This window comes from Oncorhynchus kisutch, linkage group LG6 (assembly GCF_002021735.2).
Source record: "Oncorhynchus kisutch isolate 150728-3 linkage group LG6, Okis_V2, whole genome shotgun sequence".
Classification (NCBI taxonomy): Eukaryota; Metazoa; Chordata; class Actinopteri; order Salmoniformes; family Salmonidae; genus Oncorhynchus; species Oncorhynchus kisutch.
In genome coordinates, this window is record NC_034179.2 from 71,422,818 (window position 1) to 71,436,401 (window position 13,584).

The 13,584-nt window shown below is 40.9% G+C and overlaps 2 protein-coding genes, 3 non-coding genes and 1 pseudogene across 7 annotated transcripts; 5 read left to right on the forward strand and 1 right to left on the reverse strand.

The window, feature by feature from the left end:
* Positions 1 to 342: 342 nt before the first annotated feature.
* On the reverse strand, positions 343 to 4,989 carry LOC109893341 (apoptosis regulator BAX-like). 3 transcript variants are annotated; one of them, XR_004210386.1, is made up of 7 exons: positions 4,676 to 4,734; positions 3,866 to 3,941; positions 3,040 to 3,088; positions 2,190 to 2,354; positions 1,934 to 2,069; positions 1,608 to 1,712; positions 343 to 1,476 (listed from the first exon to the last, which is right to left on the reverse strand). XR_004210386.1 is itself a non-coding variant. In XM_031827356.1 (7 exons), the coding sequence occupies exons 1-7, from the start codon at positions 4,753 to 4,755 to the stop codon at positions 1,378 to 1,380; spliced, it is 693 nt and encodes a 230-aa protein (XP_031683216.1). In that variant the 5' UTR covers positions 4,756 to 4,770; the 3' UTR covers positions 343 to 1,377. The 3 variants fall into 3 exon arrangements, 2 of the variants coding, with proteins under 2 accessions (XP_031683216.1, XP_020342120.1); XM_031827356.1 differs by having other exon boundaries at positions 3,871 to 3,929; positions 4,676 to 4,770; XM_020486531.2 differs by lacking the exon at positions 3,866 to 3,941 and having other exon boundaries at positions 4,676 to 4,989.
* Positions 4,953 to 7,993, forward strand: LOC109893342 (40S ribosomal protein S11). Its single transcript, XM_020486532.2, has 5 exons — positions 4,953 to 5,052; positions 5,907 to 6,047; positions 6,890 to 6,965; positions 7,250 to 7,379; positions 7,779 to 7,993. Exons 1-5 carry the CDS (start codon positions 5,038 to 5,040, stop codon positions 7,900 to 7,902), a joined length of 486 nt encoding a protein of 161 aa, XP_020342121.1. The 5' UTR covers positions 4,953 to 5,037; the 3' UTR covers positions 7,903 to 7,993.
* On the forward strand, positions 5,731 to 5,814 carry LOC116374518 (small nucleolar RNA SNORD35). Its single transcript, XR_004210486.1, has one exon. It is a non-coding gene; the product is annotated as a small nucleolar RNA SNORD35 (small nucleolar RNA).
* Positions 6,182 to 6,265, forward strand: LOC116374517 (small nucleolar RNA SNORD35). Its single transcript, XR_004210485.1, has one exon. It is a non-coding gene; the product is annotated as a small nucleolar RNA SNORD35 (small nucleolar RNA).
* Positions 7,066 to 7,143, forward strand: LOC116374520 (uncharacterized; annotated as a pseudogene).
* LOC116374519 (small nucleolar RNA SNORD35) lies at positions 7,557 to 7,640 on the forward strand. Its single transcript, XR_004210487.1, has one exon. It is a non-coding gene; the product is annotated as a small nucleolar RNA SNORD35 (small nucleolar RNA).
* Positions 7,994 to 13,584: the final 5,591 nt, after the last annotated feature.

Sequence of the window (13,584 nt, forward strand, 5' to 3'; positions counted from 1 at the left end):
TAGACCTAGCATAATTTTATACAGCTGTCCAAAAATGACAGCCCTTTTCTGTATGTAGCTAGAGCACACCCAATAACAGCACTGAGCCAATAAGATGTTAACATCTCACCCCTGTGTACCTTACAGTAACATGGCATCATGTCATGAAATCAAAGCTCTACTCTGGAGAATTTCATATCCATTTGTTGATCAATAGGAAAGATTCAATCCAACTACTGCATTACTATTAGACACTCTCTTATGCTTCCAGTTGAGAATTTGTGTATAAGCAGGCAATAGTTTTAAAATCATCTTTTTCACACCCCACAATCTTTCCCCAAATATGTCACAGCTTAAGAAGGATCACAATCCATAAAATGTTTTTATTTTAGGTTCATATTACTAAAACAAACTGTCACTGCAAAAAGATAGTTTCAGGGGACAAGAGTTTTACAAAAGATTTATAGAAAAAGTGAAAAATTTGAACAATATCAAAGCAATTTATTGTAGAAATTAAAAAAAGGACGAAGGCACTGACAACTTAAAAGAAATAAGAAAAAGTTCCCTTATTTGTTAACACATTAACAAGGTGTATAAAAAGAGCATTTGATTGTGAAGGATTATGGTATAGTCTACTTTTAAATAGCCCACCATAGAATACAGTACTTTGAACACTATGCTGAGAGAGAGAGGTAAACATCTGTGAGAGGAGGACAGTGCTGTGTGTGTGCAGTAGAATTGCGCGCACACACACACGCGTACCTGGAACATCTGTTGATTCTATGATCACACATAGATGCTCACAGACACACACCCCAAAATGCATACTCTAGCAAAGAGATACAATGAAGACGGCTGGAGAGAATGATCAGATCGGAAAAAGGAGAGACTCAACGGCAGAAGTGCAACAGAAATAAAGCACAGCAGGAAAGCATAGGAGATTCTCATGGCTAACCTGAGGGGGGGTGATTTAATGTCATCAGTTCATGTCATAAGACTTAAGCAACAAAATGTCATGCAGCGACTTGTTTGTTTGTAAGAAATAAATTAATTCAAAGATGTGCCCTGGCCGAGTCTCTATACATCTCTTTCCATCTTTCTCTCCTGTATGTGCGGTCAAGAGCCGCTCACATTTTCAGCGGTGTAGGGAACAGAGGTAAGAAGAACTTTGAATCTGACTTGATCCTTTGCCATGGATGGAGGGCAGGAAAGAGGAGTGGTTGATCAGGTCCAAACGTAGCTGTTTTTCCATTCCCAACTCTATTTTTCCTCACCTTTTCCTTCCCCAGAAACACTTCCCATTTACCCCCACATCAGATCTGTCTCTACTACCTAGTTCTCCTCCCAGTCTTATGTCCCTCCCTCTTTGTCCTTTCTTCTCTCAGGCTCTCCTCCCCCTCACATCCTGCGGATGACCAGCACAGTGGTAAGAACTCCAGCGAGGAACACCCCCACGGTCTGCCAGGTGGGAGTGCCAAAGTAGGAACGGATTCCCTCCTAAGAATTAGGAAGAGACCATTGTCTTCAACCATCACTACAACTACAAATTCAAAAACACATTTATAAAAAAAAAACATGTATGAAACCTGTAAATCAATTTGGGGAAAGCACATCTACTGATTCCTTACCCAGCCACCCTGCTCCCTAATCCAGTTGATCACATGATCTCGCAGGTAGTCTGTGGCCCAGCTGATAATGGTTCTGATGATGTCGGGGACCTTGGTCAACAGAGCCTGAGGAGAGAAAGACGATGCTGTCTTATTACACAATGAAGAAGCCAACTCATCCCAAAACTTGTAAAATGCAGTACCATTCCAAGCGTTGCGGTTTTCAAAACAGTGAATCTATTCCGACTGAGATGAGCCCCGTTTCCTTTGTCTAACGGAGGACAAGAGAGCAAGCGATTGATTGAGAGAGGAGAGCTAAATAAAACACAACCACTGACAACCCTCACCTTGATGACCAGCCGACAGGCAAAGTAGAAGAGTGCCACCACCCTGCCCCAGTTGAACTTCCCATCAGAGAAGATCTCACAGGCCACTCTCATAAAAACCTCCTGGCTGGGCTGGAGAGCAGTATCATTTATCATACTGAATGGAAAAACAAGAAAGATGCTCTGAATATTGCACAAACTCCAGAGGTCAATTCAAAGTGAATATCGATTCAAGCAAAGAGCTGGAGTCCCTTTCTAAGTCGTTGGTTTAAGATACCTTTGGAGTTGTGTATTGCCATCCAGCTCATCTCCAATCTGCTGCAGGCACTGGGCCAGTTTCTTGTGGTTGGGGTCACACAGCTCACTCCCGCCCAACTGGGTCTGTAACACTGACAACTGAGTACTGCTGTCAGCATGGCGACGAACCCGCTCGTAGATGAAACTGCGAAGAGAGGGTCACCGGTAAACAACTAGCTAGTATATGTGATCCTTGTCTGATTAATCAGGGTGTAACCAAATTAATTGGTATATACAGCCTGAAACATTGGAGTGCAAAATCTTATAAAATGTTCAGCCAGAATGTTGAATAATTTTTATTTTATTTTTTTACTTACTCTACAGGTTGTCTGTGCAGTTTGTCCTTCAGACGCTCGAAATTTGAGACAAATATCCACAGGAAAGTATTGTTTACCAGGCTTTTTAGAGTGCTGGTAGGTCAGATGAATGCGAGCAACGTCTGATCTGTGGTTCGCTGACGCTTGTTTACATATTGTGCATGTGTTTACGTCGCATTCGTCAGAAGATTGAAAATACACACCAAAAATACAAGCCAACAGAACCATATACCTACCGGCTCAGTAAAAAGCCTGGTAAACAGGCTTTTTACTGAGGATATTTTATCTCAAATTTCAAGTGGCTGAAGGACAAACCGCACAGACAACCTGTAGTGTAAGTTCAAATGTAATGTTATTCAACATTCTGGCTTGTAAAGGAACATTTATGATTTGGACTCCAATGTTTCAGGCTATATGTACCAATTAAATAGTGTATTACAGCCTGCTTAAATCAGACAAATGTGAATAAAGAATAAAGATCAAATTCAGGAGTAAACAAGAAGGTATACTCACTCTGTCAGTAATCTTTTTCCCAGTTCTAGTACCTGATCAGTTCCATTACCTGAGAACACAAAGCAACACTGTAGTGAGAGTACTACCAGAACATAAACCAACAGCAGGTAGAGGCAATTTAAGACAATGCCTATGTCTAGGTAGTCTGGCTAACACTGAACTCTTGAAGTCCTCCTGACTGAGTCACGTAGGTAGCGTCAGCCAGGTTAATGTATGATTGTGTCTGTCATATCGAAACTGGGGAGTCATAAATATATTATGTAATGGGCTAAACATAAAAATATATTTTTGAACAAGTAGGTACTGAAGTATGCAGGTCTCATGACCAGTTCAGTGTGACATGAATTAACGTGAAAGTTAAAACACCAGCTGACTCATTTTCAGAAGTAGACTTCTCAGCTGACATTAGTAACAGTTGGGCTGGCCCAAGATGTACTACAGATAGGTTAGTTGCCAATGATGTTTCTGGAATTACAACGACTCGTTGGACTGCCACACCTGCCCCTACCAGCCCTACAGGAGGGCAGCTCCCAATCAGCCCAGTCCAAGCTCTTCTGTGCCCTAGCACCCCAATGGTGGAACCAGCTTCCCCTTGCCCATCTTCCCAAAAACATCTGAAACACTACCCCTTCAAAGAGTATCTTAAATACCCCCCCCCCCCCCCCCCTAACATGCATATTAAACAGCTAGCTAGCACCCACATACTAGTCTGACGAATCAGTCTGTAATACACTATTAATTGGTATAAACAGCTTGAAACAAATGCCTGCAAAATCTTGTAAATGTTCCTTGCCAGAATGTTGAATAAAATTACATTTAAACTTACTATACCGATTGTCTGTGTGGTTTGTCCTTCATCTTCATTGAGACAAAATATCCCCAGGAAAGTACTGTTAAAAAGACTTTTTAGAGAGCCGGTAGGTATATGGTTCAGTACCAAGGTAAAGGTTATTTTATATAGGATATTCGCTTCTCTCGCCAATAGCTATTGAACCAAGCATGCCATGACAATGAAAATATGTTCTAAATCAGGGAAGGATGGAGAACAATCCATAGGTTTTTTGTGTGAATTTCTCATTTTCTTATCAGATTTCAATCTTCAAAAAGATCTAAGATTAACACACAAAAGGTGTCGATTGTTCTCCATCCTCCTCTAATTCAGAAATAAACGTCACAATACTCCATGTCATGGCATGCTTGGTTCAATAGCTATTGACGAGTGAAAACCGAATATCCAATACAAAACAGAATGTTTGGGGTGTATATGTATATACCAATTAACTGTTTATTACAGACTAGCACATAACGTTACAGGCTTACAGGCTAGCTTGGTGAGAAAATAAAACAAGTTCACTATAATGTAGCTTTCCCAGATAGATAGATAGATAGATAGATAGATAACTTAACTACCTAGTTATGTGTATGGGCATGTTTCAGAGATGGGATGGCTGGGTGTTATGTTAGCTAGTTAACCAGCTGGCTAGCTCGACGCGGCTGGGTCCAACCGGTAACAAACCTCAATTATTTAACAAGTTAACTAAACTGTGACAAATACTTTAAGTTCCGGCTCACGATAATTACGATATCAGTGCCACAGTTCCGTATCGATTGTGTTTATCATAGTTATGTCACTTACCTGAATCGCCTCCTCCCGACGGCGTAGCCATCTTGTAACGTTACTAATATTACTTTGAGTCTGCTTCCGCCTGCAGTCATGTGACATATGTTTACAGTAACAGAGGAGTGGCTTCGTGTTGCTCGTTCATGAATGCCAGCTTGTAAGAACACAACGCAGAGGGCCGATAACATTTACGAGTAGTCAATTTACAAAACACTAAGAGTATAGCAAGTTTAATCAGCAATGAATACAAATATTTTGACAAATGTAATCCAAGGTTCCGCTTCTGCCTTGCCCTTTATTAAACGTCATATCCTGACCTTGCTGACTTCTGTCCGTTGCGCGCATGCTTAGTTCTCTTTACGACTCGGCTGGCAAAGATGGCGGATGCACAAGTACGTTCCGCAAAACAGCGTGGCGAAATTAATGTGCTTCTTTTTGACAGAAAAATAACTAGCATGGCATCGTAGCGTACAATAAATAGCTTTGGTTAAGCGAAGAGCATGCGATTGAAGTATTTCACTGTAGTTTGGTCCCGCAGTTGTTTCGACTATCGCGTTCCGAGGCCCTGTGCTGTGGAGCGCATTGTCGGAGATCCAGCTAGGCGGTTTGCTAACTAGGCCTTTACAACATTGTGCGTATGCTTAATCTGTAGTTGATAATCGAAGTTTACTGATTTATGGCAGAGTTGATAGCTAAAACGTGTCATTGCTAGATAAATGTATGCGCGAGAAGCTCAGTCTTAACGTACTGAAAAAGCTATAGCAGTCAGGTTAGTTTTTACGCTAATTTGGCTGGTTTACTAGCCAGATCACTCTTTCGTTGGCCAAACTCAGCGGTCTACTTTCTCGATTTCTATATTCCAAATGTTATGGCTATTGTTTTAGTTACCTAGTTAATTTGCTCTGCTTTTGAGTGCAGCCAGCTCAAACTTTTCTGAACTTTCATAATGGCCAGCTTCATAGTGTAAATCTGGCTAGTGCACCCTTTCTGATCTGCTTCTGTTAAATTAACTTATAATATTTTGTAAACATTAATGCACAGTAGTCATGTCTATTATTTTATTTTTTACCTGCAAATGATGTTTTTCTCACGATGGTCTTCCTAGCCTGTGAGGCTCTGACGACACTGCCTAACGGCAACACTGATGCAGTATAGCTTGATGGGTCTTTTCAGATCCATGATGCAGCAACGGGTTAGTCTCTGCATAGATTATTTTTTGACTTGGGGTTATGTCTTTTCCCCACAGACCGAGAGGGCTTATCAGAAGCAGCCAACCATCTTCCAGAACAAGAAGCGTGTTCTGGTTGGTGAAGGTGGCAAGGAGGCTAAGGAGAAGCTCCCACGCTACCACAAGAGCGTTGGTCTAGGCTTCAAAACCCCAAGAGAGGTGATGTACCCAATGACCTAAACTATCGTAAAACTACAGTTGTGCTCCTTATGGGCAGTATGATTTAATTGTTTTTTGAATACAGCCTTGTCTGAGGTGTCAATTAGCTTGTATGGTTAACTGCTCTTTAAAGCTGCAAATGATGTTTTTCTCACGATGGTCTTCCTAGCCTGTGAGGCTCTGACGACACTGCCAAATGGCAACACTGATGCAGTTATAGGAGGGCTTTGGCCATCTATACTGAACAAAAAATAGATTTACGGTTATGCTCAAACGTTTCATGAGTAGAAATAAAAGGCCCCAGTAATGTTCCATATGCACAAAAATATTTTTTTTCTAAAATGTTTGTTTACATCCCTGTTAGTGAAGATATCTCCTTTGGCAATATGATCCATCCACCTGTGGCTGATCAAGAAGGTGCTCAAACACTATGATGATTACACAGGAGCACCATGTACTGGGCACAATAAGGCCCCTCTAAAATGTGCAGTTTTGTCACACAACACAATGCCACAGATGTCTCAAGTTGAGGGAGTGTGCAATTGGCATGCTGACTGCAGGAATGTTCCCCAGAGCTTTTGCCCTAAAATTGATGACAACTCATGAAACAGGAATATTTCTGTCTAAAGGCCAGTGGGTGGGTTTATGGTCGCTCCCCTGCCCATTCATGTGAAATCCAAAGATTATGCCCCAATGAATTAAAATGTCTGATTTCATTATGAACTGTAACTTGGGTAATTGTTGTATGTTGGGTTTGTTTTAGTTCCGTATTGTTTATTTTTACACGGGTTTGAGAGTTTTGGAAGGAGTTGCTGAGAACCTAACCTTTTTTTGCCCAACAGGCTATCGATGGTACTTACATTGACAAGAAATGCCCCTTCACTGGGAATGTCTCCATCCGTGGTCGTATCCTCTCCGGTTAGTCTTTAAATTTCCTTGCTGTTCGTTGTTTTTGGTTTGGATGTAAAACAGTCATCTTTGGCATTTAGATGCTTATATGACCACATTCTCACTGAACTACAAATTGTTTTTCTCATGATGGTCTTCCAAGCCTTCTGGATATGACAAAGCCTTATGGCATTACTGATGCAATGACCCTAAGACCATGCTCACCCTATTCAACGGTCTACTCCTATCCCTAGATCAGTCCCTAGATCAGTGCTTAGATGTAGTCTAAGATTGACCTGATTCTGCCTTTTCAGGCGTGGTGACCAAGATGAAGATGCAGAGGACCATCGTCATCAGACGTGACTACCTGCATTACATCCGCAAATACAATCGCTTTGAGAAGAGGCACAAGAACATGTCTGTCCATCTCTCACCTGCCTTCAGGTAAGAGGATTTCTGTTGAGTCTTTTCAACCTCTCTTCTTTGCATGTCTTTTTCTTGCCAGGCTGTATCCAAGAATTGGCTGATCGTGCCTAGCTAGTGCCTTTCCTACTGCAAGGGTGGCTGTAACTCACTGTTGCACTACAGTTGAAGTTCTATGAAATCAGATCTGATGTTGGCTGCAAATGATGTTTTTCTCACGATGGTCTTCCAAGCTCATGTGGCGCTGACGATACTGCCTAATGGCTACACTGATGCAGTTTGGCCAACCTTTCACATGAGACGGCAGTGGTTTCCATGTTTCTCAATTCCCCTTGCATTATCTTGATGTTATTCCTAGAAAAGCAGTGCCATGGTCGCTTTCGGATTATGCTCCAGTAATTCCCTCCTTTTCCCCTGCAGAGACGTCTCCGTCGGAGACATTGTTACTGTCGGAGAGTGCCGACCCCTCAGCAAGACAGTCAGGTTCAACGTCCTCAAGGTCACAAAGGCCGCTGGAGCCAAGAAGCAGTTCCAGAAGTTCTAATCTAGGATGTGCAGGAGATGAGACCAATTGACAGGAAGGCTTTCTAGGCTGACCTGCTCTGAAGTATCTGAAATAAAGAAAATGTTCTGTATCTTGGTCTTCTGGCCTGTCTTTTGTTAAATAATTACGTTTGTACAGTTCAATGGGAAGCCTTTGCCAATTACCTGAAAAGGAGTGCTTTGTTTTGCGTAATAACTGAGTTACTTATTGTGTGTTCTGCCAGACAATTCTCTCCGTTGTTTATCCATCAACTGACTCCTATACCACGGCTTTCAGGCAATCAGCATTCAGGACTGGACCCATCCAGTTTATAATTATTTATATACCTTGGTCTCAAAAGTCAGATGGATACACAATAGGGACACCTAGTGGATAGCTAAATCTATGTCAAGACTCAAGTGTGTGGTCTTGTCCTATGCTTAACCAACAGAGGGTGACAAACACCTATTTTTAAATCAAAACCAAATGTACTGATGAGATTTGAAGTAATAGCACACTGGCTTCCATCCTGGGACTGGGTGTAAAAAGAGGATATAAAGTATTGTAGGTACCATAACAGTAAACAAATGATTCTTGTGTCATTTTATTTAAATCTGACAGACAAAGTAATATTAATTTTATCCTTTAATTCATTCACATTTAGTGTGCCACATTCAGCGGAGGCTGTTTGAGGCAAGTTGATTGTCACCCATGGTCCACACAGCATAGTTTCCAAGTCATGGGAGAGCTCTGCAGTGGCATGCTACTGAAACTCCCAATGTGAATACAAAGAAACAATGGAATACAAAATAAATGCTTTCAGAAATCAAATGTTTCAACTGACAAATACCAGTGGGGATTTCCCTTTCAAACTTGCAATGTAAGGTTTTTATATTTGGTCTGAATGATGGTATGAAAGTATTTCTCCCACGAGACCATATACATTTGAACCCAAACAAGTCATGTACACAAGTCCTTGGTTGGACTCATTCTAGGGTTGTCTTGTTTTTCAGTTTGTTCCATTGTTTCCTAGGTGTTTTGCTACAGGCCTGTACGCCCAATGGCTTCTGAGATCCAGGAGAAAACGTACCCAAACATATGCAATACATGCTAAATTGCCTGCGTGCATCAGCTGAGGCACATGAGGCTTTGATTCTGATATCCAACCCCTCAGTGTCTCTGCATGGGAATGAGAGAGCCCCTCCCTCAGGCTGAGCTTCTGTCTACTTTGCTGCCTGGGTCTACCAAGGTCTTGGTGTCTGCATTTTACATAATGATGTTGAGGTTGCTGCTTTCCCAGTGCCTATGTGAATGTGGACCGTATGGTGGTGATGTGAGTCCAGCTATGGCAGGAGGTTGAGTGGGGCATGTTCTCACATTGTAGACACACTGATGAAGCCAGACCCATAAGTGACCTTGCTAGACAGCATTCATAAGAAGCTTGCAATCCCATAGAATCCCTGATCCTTGGCCACTGCTTATGCCCACCTCTTATTTGACTTAGTCACTGATTAAGTTCTGGATTCAATTCGTATCGAGGAAGATCTACGTAAATTTAAAGGCAATGTTCCCGCGTTCGCAGAGACTGCATTCACGGTAAACGCGGATCCTCTGCGATACAGATTGAATCCAGCCCTAAACCTTCTACCAGACTGTTGTCTGACTGCAGAATCCTGGCACACAATACAGCTTCTCAAGAAAGGTAGTAACATAAATAAATAAATGAAACATGTCTAACAAGGTAGAGTTTCTCTCAACTCCCAAGATTATGGCACATCCGTTCAATGGAAATCATTCTAAATACTAAAAAAATAACTACAGGGTCAACTGCATTACTTCATCAGCAAGGCTGGTCTCCAACGCTGGGGTCGTCACACCGTAGGCCTCCATAGACAGGGGACTGTGTAATGGGGTTAGGATAGGCCCCAGGGGTGATCTGTGGACCATAGCTCCTCTCACGCACAGACACCCCAGGGAGAGGAAGGAGAGACCTGACCATGACCCCTCAATGGTCAAGCTTGCTCATGAATCCATACTGAGGGGAGGCAAGAGTGATGAATCATCATATATTGAGTTTGTTTAGTGAGCAGTCATAGTGTGCATCTGGTTTTGTTCTTTTTAATGCTACTCTGAAACTTGCCACGTCACTTACAGTGAGGTCCAAAAGTGGATTTGAAATGATACAATGACTACGAGGTTAAAATGCATACTGTCAGATTTAATTTAAGGTTACTTTAATCCATATTGGGTGAACCATGTAGAAATTACAACCCTTTTGGGAACCAAAAGTACTCTGAAAAATTCACTTACAGTTGAAGTCGGAAGTTTACATACACCTTAGCAAAATACATTTAAACTCAGTTTTTCACAATTCCTAACATTTAATCCTTGTAAAGATTCCCTGTTTTAGGTCAGTTAGGATCACCACTTTATTTTAAGAATGTGAAATGTCAGAATAATAGTAGAGAGAATGATCACATTCCCAGTGGGTCAGAAGTTTACATACACTCAATTAGTATTTGGGAGCATTGCTTTTAAATTTTAATAAGTTTAACTTGGGTCAAATGTTTTGGGGAGTCTTCCACAAGCTTCCCACAATAAGTTGGGTGAATTTTGTCCCATTCCTCCTGGCAGAGCTGGTGTAACTGAGTCAGGTTGTAGGCCTCCTTGCTCGCACACGCTTTTTCAGTTCTGCCCACAATTTTTCTTATAGGATTGAGGTCAGGGCTTTGTGATGGCCATTCCAATGCCTTGACTTTGTTGTCCTTAAGCCATTTTGCTACAACTTTGGAAGTATGCTTGGGGTCATTGTCCATTTGGAAGACCCATTTGCGACCAAGCTTTAACTTCCTGACTGATGTCTTGAGATGTTGCTTCAATATATCCACATTTTTCTCCCTCACGATGCCATCTATTTTGTGAAGTCGACCAGTCCCTCCCGCAGCAACGGGATGTACAGTACATTCATCTCTAGGAGACAGAACGCATCTCCTTCCTGAGTGGTATGATGGCTGCGTGATCCCATGGTGTTTATACTTGCGTACTATTGTTTGTACAGATGAATGTGGTACCTTCAGGCGTTTGGAAATTGCTCCCAAGGATGAACCAGACTTGTAGAGGTCTACAGTTTTTTTTCTGAGGTCTTGGCTGATTTCTTTTGATTTCCCATGTCAAGCAAAGAGGCATTGGGTTTGAAGGTAGGCCTTGAAATACATTCACAGGTACACCTCCAATTGACTCAAATGATGTCAATTAGCCTATCAGAAGCTTCTAAAAGTCATGAAATAATTTTCTGGAATTTTCCAAGCTTTTTAAAGGAACAGTCAACTTAGTGTATGTAAACTTCTGACTCACTAGAATTGTGATACAGTGAAATATAAGTGAAATAATCTGTCTGTAAACAATTGTTGGAAAAATTATTTGTGTCATGCATAAAGTAGATGTCCTAACCGACTTGCCAAAACTATAGTTTGTTAACAAGAAATTTGGAGAGTGGTTGAAAAACAAGTTTTAATGACTCCAACCTAAGTGTATGTAAACGTCTGACTTCAACTGTATATGTGTATTAAAGTAGTTAAAAACTTTAGTGTTTGGTCCCATATTCCTAGCACGAAATGACTACATCAAGCTTGTGACAATACAAACTTGCTGGATGCATTTGCAGTTGGTTTTGGTTGTGTTTCAGATTATTTTATACCCAATAGAAATTAATGGTAAATAATGTATTATATCATTTTTGAGAAAGTTTATTGTAAATAAGAATAGAATATGTTTCTGGATGTCACCATGATTACGGATAATCCTGAATGAATCGTGAATAACGATGAGTGAGAAAGTTACAGAAGCTCAAAGATCAAACCCCCAAGACATGCGAACCTCTGAACATTACCATTAACAGAGGAGACATGCGAACCTCTGAACATTACCATTAACAGAGGAGACATGCGAACCTCTGAACATTACCATTAACAGAGGAGACATGCGAACCTCTGAACATTACCATTAACAGAGGAGGTTAGCATTTTTGGGGGGGTATGATATTTATTCCTCTCATTATTCACAATTCATTCAAAGGTTATCCATGGTCGTGGTGACATCCACATGAATTTAGAAGTGTTTAGAAACATGTTCTCTAATATTTTAATTAAAAGGGACTCCAAAAAGTGCTGTAATTTGTAAACAGTTCACCCGATATGGATGACAATACCCTCAAATTGGAGCTCACTACATCACTGACAAATAGTTGTTAGCCTCATTTTTAAAATGGTCACTACGCACCATTGTTTTGGTGTTAGTTGGTGATTTGCTAAGGCAATCAATTGCAAGTAAGGAAATCAGCCCCTGTAGTTTTCCGTGGAGAATGGAGGATTCTGTAACTAAAGAGACTTCATAGAGATGGTTTTATTATGAATCATAAACACAGGTCTCAGTCGGATGAGGATAGGTCCATAAATTACAGGAGATCAAAGGTATGTGGAGGTTTTTAAGGTGTGGAACAGTGTCACCACTGTTCTATCCTCATAAAATAGATATAGCCGTTGACCTTTGCAATGCGTTTTGCGAAAGAATACTTGAATATTTTATGATATCATCTTTATAAGGCTTTTAATTAAAATCTCTTTCATAAATCCAGCTTGATTTAGTTTCTGTTGTGGATAAAAAAATACATAGAACCAGGGTACAGTAGCCCACGGTGCACAGATGTCAATTCAACGTCTATTCCACGTTAGTTCAACGTCATTTCATTGAAACCGTTGGCAAACAGGGGAAACTCCAGTGACTGATTTCATTATCCAAGGTGCACACAACAATGCCATCAGGCAAGGAAATATTAACTTATGTAACAACTTGAGAAGCAACCACTTGCAGCAGTTCAAAGCATATCTGTTTCATTTATTACATGGCAGTTAAAGCTGTCTGTTATGGAGTATACGTCATTGTTAGTCCATGTTGATACGTGCATCTTGTGCTCACACCTGCCGCAGCTGTTAGTTCAATAGCAATGACTCACTGGGGGATCCATATACTTAAATGTAACTCTAAAGTAAATGTTAACAATGCAAAAAGACAGGAAGAAGATGCAGATATTCTATACTGTTCTCGTCTTTTGGTTCCTTCTCAGTCAGAAACTGTTTTCGGTGGGTAGAATGGGACTGAATGATTCTTCTTGTAAGTTTTCAATATTTTGTATAGGTTCAATTAAGATGCAATACTCTCTAGATGATTTGCTCTCGCTACAATATCATCTAATTTGTATTTTCTTCCATGTCTCAATCTTCACTGTATCATTAGTTAGGTAACCTGACTCATGAGATTTGCCACTTTTTGAGCTGTGAGTAATGTGGCTGTAAGTCTCCACTAAACAAACATCTGCATGGTCTGCCTGCTGGTACTGTACAGTACAGCCCATTCCAGTGGGGATCATTTCCATTTAACACCCTGATGGAGTGGAGATCATTTCTATATAACATCCTGATGGAGTGGAGATCATTTCTATGTAACATCCTGATGGAGTGGAGATCATTTCTATGTAACATCCTGATGGAGTGGAGATCATTTCTATGTAACATCCTGGTGGAGTGGAGATCATTTCCATGTAACATCCTGATGGAGTGGAGATCATTTCTATGTATCATCCTGATGGATTGGAGATCATTTCTATGTAACATCCTGATGGAGTGGAGATCATTTCTATGTAACACA

Bases quoted from the DNA above. Each gene is read 5' to 3' on its own strand.
- LOC109893341 (XM_031827356.1), bottom strand. From the start codon at position 4,755: ATGACTGCAGGCGGAAGCAGACTCAAAGTAATATTAGTAACGTTACAA. The intron at 3,089-3,870 runs GTATAGTAAGTT...TTGTGTTCTCAG, and splicing joins ACAAACCACACAGACAATCG to GTAATGGAACTGATCAGGTA. The intron at 2,070-2,189 runs GTATCTTAAACC...TTTTCCATTCAG, and splicing joins GGCAATACACAACTCCAAAG to TATGATAAATGATACTGCTC.
- LOC109893342 (XM_020486532.2), top strand. The intron at 6,048-6,889 runs GTGATGTACCCA...TTTGCCCAACAG, and splicing joins GCTTCAAAACCCCAAGAGAG to GCTATCGATGGTACTTACAT. The intron at 6,966-7,249 runs GTTAGTCTTTAA...CTGCCTTTTCAG, and splicing joins CCGTGGTCGTATCCTCTCCG to GCGTGGTGACCAAGATGAAG.